This window comes from Photinus pyralis, unplaced genomic scaffold, assembly GCF_008802855.1.
Source record: "Photinus pyralis isolate 1611_PpyrPB1 unplaced genomic scaffold, Ppyr1.3 Ppyr1.4_LG6, whole genome shotgun sequence".
Taxonomy (NCBI): Eukaryota; Metazoa; Arthropoda; class Insecta; order Coleoptera; family Lampyridae; genus Photinus; species Photinus pyralis.
In genome coordinates, this window is record NW_022170663.1 from 46,107,694 (window position 1) to 46,116,602 (window position 8,909).

At 36.9% G+C, this 8,909-nt stretch overlaps 1 protein-coding gene across 1 annotated transcript; it reads right to left on the bottom strand.

The window, feature by feature from the left end:
* Positions 1 to 1,504: 1,504 nt before the first annotated feature.
* On the bottom strand, positions 1,505 to 2,293 carry LOC116174154. Its single transcript, XM_031491976.1, has 2 exons — positions 2,156 to 2,293; positions 1,505 to 2,107 (listed from the first exon to the last, which is right to left on the bottom strand). Exons 1-2 carry the CDS (start codon positions 2,229 to 2,231, stop codon positions 1,638 to 1,640), a joined length of 546 nt encoding a protein of 181 aa, XP_031347836.1. The 5' UTR covers positions 2,232 to 2,293; the 3' UTR covers positions 1,505 to 1,637.
* Positions 2,294 to 8,909: the final 6,616 nt, after the last annotated feature.

Consider the following 8,909-nt stretch of genomic DNA (forward strand, 5'->3'; position numbering starts at 1 on the left):
AAAAGAGAGTCATTGGATATGACCGGCCATTTGAATAGATTTGTTACATGTGGCCTATACGTCAACTGTGCGAAGTTTGAACCCAATCGGCCCACGCGTTTGGCAGTTATCGTGTTCACGGACAGACGGACACCATCGACCCCCCTATAAAGTTTGCATCGTTTTGCTCTGCTGCTATCGCCTTGCTCTGTCGCTTAATAATTATTATCTGTAACTGCTTTTCATTTGTTTTCTTCGCTTCCTGTTGTAAATGTTATTACTGCATTGGTTCTAAACATATTACTGTAGCTTTAATTTCTAAGGTAATTATAACGCATTTGATATCATTGTAAAGAGAATTTCAAGCTCTTTTAGAATATTACAGAAAAAAGTAATCGTTAGATATAAAAAAAAAATCATTTGTTTTCTGATGCTCATTTGTTTTTATATCACTTGTTTTTTTGAATATGTAACTTTATCAAAAATTGAAAGAAGAGAGTATTTTTGCTTCTTCCACTTTTTTGCTATTTCCAATAATAAAAGAAATATACGCTCGGACACGCAAAATCAATCACACTGTATATGCTTATTGCGGTAACCTTTACGCATATTCTAATTCGCGAACTTGAGCTTTGAATGTTCACGGTTTCGTCGATTTAATTGAATTAATTTAATTGCATCGTTGAAGATACACTTGGATTTTGATCAATTAATTAATTGTGGCAAGAGCAAAGCGTTCAACTAAATTGAGAGAGAGAGAGAGATGCCATGTTGCAAGCCTAAGTTATGCATGAAATGCAAGAGGAAAATGCTTCAGGAAGTGAAATTGGTCAGCAATATGAGGAAGCCGGAGCAGGTCAAGAAAAATCTTGTGATGCTGAAGAAGCTAGCATACTGAAACCGCAAACAACAAATTAAAAAATAAACGGGAACTTATCCCTAAAAAATATAACTGACAAAACCAAATTCTACTCTATTTTTTTTTCACAATTTCCTAATCAATCTAACCAAATATCCAAATAATTAATTGTGAGTGCAGTGAAATTTAAATTTATTTTATTTTTTTCAATATAGTCGGTTTATTTATATGGGTTTATTTTTATCAAGCAGAAACGTGAGACGGTCATACTCGTGGTAGGGCTATTACACTGTGCACAGGTCATGATGGCTAATATCTTTGTCTTACCGCCTAAGTTTTCTAAGCCTAAAACGACCACCTGTTACAAAACGTATCCTGTTACAAACACACCTCCCGGTTTTACTGATCCTATTGTATAGCACCAGGAAGTTTTTGATAGTTGGACATATACAGAGTGCGTCCATAACCTTCACTTAAGCTAATAAACAATTTTCAGTCCTATCGAGATCGACTTCCATTTTTGCTGGTTGTCTTCGTGTCTTTAATTCCCTCTAAATATACCCATTTAACTGAAAAAATAAGGTGGGTAACCTCTAAAACATGCTCATGATATACACAGCGACATACACAAAGATTCTAATAGCTGTTAGTCAGAAACTTTCAACATTGCAGTAAGGAAATGTGTATATATTTGTTAAAACACATTTTTATCCAGCACCATGACACATTGTAGGCAGCAGATTACCATTTAAACAGTAGCAAAATGTCACATCAAATCGATTCTATTGCCGGGCTACACTTATACTAAATTTAGGGAACACACCAATCGCACAGTTCCAGAAAGGATAGCGTTAACTACCTCCAGTAGAGACAGTGTGGTACAAGAAAGACCGAGTAGTTGCAAAACACATCTGCTGCCAGTGCCACAAAGGGAGTTTAAACGGTGTTGAACACAACTCAAGCCAACTGAGAGTTTGTTTAAGATCGGATCCAGTTCCCGGACAATTTTGACAAGGTCCTCACGCGATACCGTTCCTAATCTGTCTATCAGGCATCGCAACAGTTGTATTAGTTCGCCCCTGTCCCGGTTGACAATGGGAACATCGGTGCACAGATTGAGTCGACTTAACGCAGATCCTAGTGCCGTGACGATTGGCGGTAAGTCTTGGACCGCGATATCTCGAACACTCCCTAATAAGCATCTCAGCACACCAACGAGAAATCTAATCGCGTCGGTTGTATTTTCATTTTCATCGCGTGTATTCGTGCCTAAAGTAATAATTTTTGATCTCGACTTGTCTTAATGAAGAAGCTTACCATTTCCAGGTAACTGTTGACTTTCGGAGTTGATTATTTGCAAAGCAACGCATACTACAAATACTAGATACCTCATGATGCTAGGTATTTGGAATAACACAAACACTTGGTTCCCTCCAGCTTTTATACTACTCGGCTTCCAACTGTTAGTTTCGTAACTGATGTCATAAATTATTTCTAGTATTTAAAATTAAGCTACCTATTTGTATCAATAAGTGATAACGTTTGGTATTTCGGAAACTTTTCATTTTAATGAGACAATGTTAGTTTTGCTATCAAGGAATGTTTCCATAACTTCAGTATCTGCATTAATTAGCCGGAATATTTGTCGTGCACATTTTGGCCTTGCATGGTTTTCTTTACAGGACAGAAAAATAAATATAATTGCATAACCAGAACCGCCCCCAATTTAATTACGATATGGGAAGATTAACGGAGACAAAACGGAGGAGATGAGGTAAAATTGTAATATATATCCGTTACAAAACACATATTACGTAATATGTTACACATTCTAGTTTGAGAATACAGTGTAAGGTTAAACGGTAGAGCAGAGGTGACACATGTTCTGAACTTAGATTTCTGGATACAAAATAGTTTCCTTTTCATCTCTGGTATATTATTTTTTTATGTTGCTTTAAAAGTGTAATACATGGCACATTATTATTATTACTTAGATTTGTTTAGCTCTTTGCAAACACTCACACGTTCGCAATATATTAAATTAACAGTGCTATATCTTCACCGATGTTGAGCTTCCTCCATGTTACTAAACTGGTGAAAAATAATTAAATAGGTGGCGATGCCGGCCACCATCTGAAAAAAGTGTTCATTATCGTTCGGCACTCACCGCCCACTTACCGAATGTAAAAGTGTCCAGTCTAATGGAAAACATCCGAAGATACAAAATTTGAAATTTTCAACGTAGACTTGCAACGAAAAGAGCTCGACCTAGAAAATATGCACGCAACTAAGGGTTGAATGGTTTTTTACCTGTAGATACGGGAGGTTCAGCTTCCCAACCGTTTTCTCCGCATTTTCAATGAGTTGCACCGTTTTTTTGATCTATAACAAACTCTGCAATAGAATCATGGCATATATTGTGTGTAACAATACAAGATGCTACCTTTTCTTTAACTTGGGATAGCACATCGACTAACGCTACTATTTCCCCAACTAAAATTATTGACCACATTGCGGGTTTTAGAAATGAGTGTGAACACAATAATCAAGGTAATCCTCTTTTGGCCCTCGCTGTGACGCAGGTAATTTTTTCGTAGCGAAATATAACCCAGCGTTTAGTTAATCTGTCCTTGACCGAGTATGACTCCCATTTATACGCGCATTTAACGTCCTTTGGTTGCACAATAATTCCTTTTATGGTGTAATAAGAGGCACAGTCCCTTAATCTCCTTCTAGATATTAATTGATTCTACTGTAAAACTATCGGAACTTCTGTTCAATTTAATAGTTCGTACTAAAATTTCCTAAGCTTCTATTATGCCTGAAAAACGCAGACGGTTGTCTTTAATCGTTAATTCGTTTGCTTCCTGCCCTACTAGACCATTCCCAAATCCTGTTACTTTCACTTTGGGTAATTACCTTGAGATAAGCACACGGTAAGCTCAGGCAAAGTAGAGGTGGGTCAGGGCGACTATCGGGGTTCTGGTACACTAGCACAAATAAAGAAAAAGAGAAATATAGTAAGAGTAAACCGGATAAGCGCCACTTTCCACCTCTTTCAAAAGAGAGGAGAGAATACTTACCAAAAGGAAGAAACAAGGCAGACTAAAAGTTCCTTGTTCTGGTCTTGATAAGTTAAGGAAGTAAACTACTTGATAGGGGTAGAACGATAATTGACGTCACAATCGAGGGTAATTTAATAAATGATCCCAAAATATTACAAATAAGACACTGTGATATATAGATCTGCAATGTGAATATTTAAATTTAAATTAATTTTTAATAAGAAAGGGACCAACACGTAAAGTATTAATATCAAAACAGGCTTCCGCAGAAAACAACGGAGCTATAATCGAACTTCTAACAAAGGTAGTAATTACAATTCGATTGTATCGAATACCAGTATGTAATCAAACGTTATATTAAGGAGTCATCGAAAAATTACCTTTTGAACTACAGGCGGTAACAGCCTTGTTGAGCTCAAGAAGGGCGCTTTCTGTCAAATATGTAACAGACAACACACCAACAAACAAATAAAAGAAGTAGTGAATAGCGCGGCACATACAATATTGCGTAAGCAATTCTAACGTCTGACACAGTGACACTGAAATTTGTCGGTAATGTAGAAACATCAATCGCGTGACGCGAGCCAATACTAATCCAAACAAGATGGCGAGTTCAAGTAAAAATCCGATGCCATTCACGTACTGTGGTAAGTAATATTCAAGTAGATACAACATTAAAGGTAATACAAAAGAAAGAACGATGAGAAACTTGAGAGAAAACTGAGGAAAGCTTGAGGGAACATAAAACCCTAAACAAATATATCAAGAAAAATTCTGCGTAATCATCTAGCATATCTCGTACTGTTTATATGCAAAAACAAATCCTCAAAAACGTTTTAATGGAGCACAACCGCAAGTATCAAGAGAAAGCACTCTAAAAATTATATGGTGACAGCCAAAACAATAATCCCTTTACAGGTAAGACCCGAAGTCAGTAAAAGTAATGGCGTGCCAAGAGAAAAATTTGCATGTCATCAATGCGGAGGCAGGACCTCCACTGAAGGTAAAAGAAATACAACTGCGCGCAATACTAAACTTAAGAAGAGAATTAGAAGTACCATGAAAATCATTCGCACGACCTCCATCGGCGAAGTAAAGAACTATTGTTATAAGAAATCTATACCGCTTAAATGGCATCTATCACCAAACTAAAGAATCTACTACAACAATTAACTTACATCTTAAACTAGTGGATTAAAAATGAAATGAAAACAAAAATAAAATAACTATGTATATTTATATTTCTATTTTCGTTTTTTATTGTTATATTGTTTCTTGTCCTGATGAAACCCCTTACGAAAGTGAGCGAAACGTTGACTTTTCGTTTAAGATTGTCACAGTATAATCCCGAAAGTCGCTTGCATAATAGTGACTCTGGCCGTGGAAGCCTCCGCTCTGACGTTGCTCTAATGCATTAAAAGATGCAAAAAGGACAATTTTCAATTCCACCGAATGCTCACCTATTTATACTTACAATTCCACTACTAACCAGAACCCCTAACTTTACCATAAAAATTTCGAAATTTCAAGATAAAAGAATCTCAAGAACTATAAAAACTTTTGGAAAATTCTCACACTCCTTGCTACTCCTAATCGAGGCAGACTGCTTAATGATAAACGATCACATTTATTCATATACGTGTTATGTGAAGTAAGAATGGACAATTTCCCATAAAATGTAGGTTGTTCTGTCTCGCGCAGATTCGAAGAGATCTCTTTATCAAATTGAAAACTGCTTCAGCCTTTCTGATGTCAAGGTGAATTTGGTTGATAATCTACTAATTCATTGGATCTAAGAATTTATGAACTGCAACACGGTCGACACTCGTAAATTCCATGTAAAATCATGTTTATTTCGCGAAACTATGACCTTTTTCTTATTACGGCAATGACACTTAGTTATTTTAGAACGCCGTGCATTGCTTCTTTCAACCACAACATTCTTATACCGAGCCTATTGAATTTAACAACTTTTATTAAGGCGACAAATACACTTTATACTTAGATTCTCGAGTCGTATGCGAGTAATACTCGACCCCTTTATTTATCTGTTTTACTCTAACCGGGCGATACAATTTTCGTAACTGGAAGAACGGATTGTTATTGCGATGGATGTCTGCCACTATCGGCACTATCTCCCTTCGCGCTTTAAAATTTAGCTAAGGTAGGTATTACTACGGCATCGTGCGGATATAAAGTTCCTCACTGAAGAGGGAAATGGTGCGAAACTTACCCATGGGACAATGTACTGTATTAACAGCCCATGTTATTATCAAGTAAAATATTAGTCGAAACAGTTTTATTGAGTTGAGACTCGCTCAGAATGATCCAAAGTTTAAGACCAATATGGTTGTCGCATGTAAAAGTTATGCACAGTTTTTTTCACAAGGAGCAGAAGTGGGCCCGGACAGACGGACCGACAGACAAAACGCAAACAATAGCACTTTTTTTTAATTCTTAAATAAATCCACTAAACGCAGTAATAAAAATTGTATTGCAAGTTTCCTCTTTGGCGTAGTAGAACAACAAAGTGTTCGCCATTAAAAACCCCGTTAACCACAAACTGTGGCAGCAGTGAAAATCTTGCCTGCTTGCATTCTACAAACACAAAACTATCGTCATCTGTAGAAGGACATTTTTATATGAGGTACCGTTATTTTATTTATGTAAAAAATGAAGGGTGGTATATCGTTGTAACTTACAATTGACTATAGTTTAAAAATTATTAAGGAAGATTTGGATGGTATGTTCTTAAAGATAGCCGTCTTTTGTATTGCATGTATTTTATCATCGGTGAATTCATCGATATCGGAATTGTTTTTAATGAGAGTTGCTTTAATTTTATTAAAGAAAACAATTATTCTCGGTATATACCTGCATTGTAGAATACTCAGAACGTGTAACGTTCGAAAGTTATTCGCAGAATGTTTTACTGAGTGAGATACGTACCTCTGTACTCATTGGTATATCACGGCTTGTTTATACCTAACGGTGCGTAATTTTACACGAACGAACGAGTAAATCCCGATATTCCTTCGCTTAATTACCAGAAAATTTGTAACGAGCTAAACCCCTAATGCCTTCAAAAAATTTTTCAGATTTATCCCTACCTCTTCTTTTTGAATTAATTGATTAATTAATTTAAAGATGGCTTCATGTAATTAAGTGTACCATTTTTTCAAAATAACAAATTTGTCCCCACGTTTACACGCGAGTTTCTTACATACTGCGGTAAATAGCAATTTAAAAGAACGCCTCGTATATACACAATTACAATGTATTTACCGACAATTTAATTTGTCTACTTTTGAGTGAATAAATAAACCGCCGATGAACATTAATAAATCTTACTTACCAGCAAATTCAGTGAAGAAAAGATGTGGATCAAGAACATAAATTCCACTTGGAACAGGATGGACCACAACCACTTCAGTAAAACCATATAAAATACGTTGTGTGTATCCGATAACTCAAAGAGCAAGGATACGCCAAACATTATGGAGAAAAGCATCTTAACCAACAGTTCAATTGCGAATACGTTCTCCACACGTCTTATTATACCAAGCAAGTAGTGGTGGCAGGAGATGGCGAATTGTAACTTCGCATTCAGATTTTTATCCCCGAGGGCTCTTTGGAGGAGTTTGCATTTTCTGTTCAAATCCACTATTATCAGACACAGCGTGCAGAAACGGTTGGAATTAATTAGGGCGCTAATTATATACAGCATGGTTACCGACAAGGGAGTATCATTGAAGGTGAGGATACATATAACTGTTACCGCTGTCGCGGTGTACGTCATCCCAATAAACAGCAACACTCGTTTCTTGGTACGGGCGTAATCGACTTTCCTCCTACCGAGACTTGCTAACATACCATCTAATTTATTCAAACCGGCGAAGATGGATACCACCTCATATCTGTGCCAGCGTACTGTCCAAAGTGTCGACAAAACATTAACGACGTACGTGAAATTGATCGCTTGCAGTAAGATTCTTCGGACACCTTTTAGGTTTGTTTCACTACCTTGCAGGTTGTAATAACCAAAAATGGAAAACCCAAGGAATACGGAGGATAAGATGTCATTTATTATAACATCCACCTTTCGCACGACGAACTGCTTGCTCCGAAAGCTGTATGGAGCCGTTGCGGATAGCTTATTTAAAATGTGCAGAGAAACATAAATATCATTGGTGTCCATCTCAAAGAACGAAAGGCCGCTTTGCTAATGTGCGGAGAAAGTGAATTAAATGATATAAGTTATCTGATCAAGAGGAAAGCCTGTGGATAATCGACTTACGTACTACTTATTTATTTAGTGTTCATTATCTCCATAAAATTGATTACCACTAAACTGTAATTCGTGAGAGTGAAATTGTTGTATTATAAATGATTCCCTAGACTATCAATACAAAATACGGGATTAGGCGCTGTATTAACAACAAAGAGAAACAAGTATAAATTTGTGTAAACCGAAATAGCTTAGTAAATGGTTGCGTCATAAGGTAGTAGCATGCTATCGATGTACTTTTTTTGCTAGATGATTAATGGGGAGGAGGCCCTTTCTACATAAACGTTCAAAATCCTTCGACACTCCATTCTGCAGATAACGGGCGATCAAAAATGAGTTGCTGTCGAGTCGCCTTTGGAAGTTCAAGTTAAATACGATTTCCCAAGGTGACTCGACAGCAACTCATTTTTGATCGCACAGTATTTGCACTGAAAGCTTTGACATCACCAATAGATATGTCGCGTCCTGACGTTCTACTTGCCTTTTATGAGTACTCCCTTCCGACACTTCGTTGTCAAGGCATTTGCTTCGACGTCACCAATAGATATGTCTCGTCCAGTCGATTCATTTTGCCTTCGAGAGTACTTTCCTCCGACAAACCGTTTTCAAGATATTTGCTCTTAAAGTTTTTACATCACCAACGGATATATTTATTCCAGACGTCCCAATCGTTCTTTGTGAGGACGCTCTTCCGACAATCTGTTCTAGAGAGATAAGG

What these genes read in the sequence shown, in the direction of transcription:
- LOC116174154 (XM_031491976.1), bottom strand. Translation starts at nt 2,231, where the DNA reads ATGAGGTATCTAGTATTTGTAGTATGCGTTGCTTTGCAAATAATCAAC. An exon ending in TCAACAGTTACCTGGAAATG is followed by an intron (nt 2,108 to 2,155) that starts GTAAGCTTCTTC and finishes TTATTACTTTAG; the next exon opens with GCACGAATACACGCGATGAA.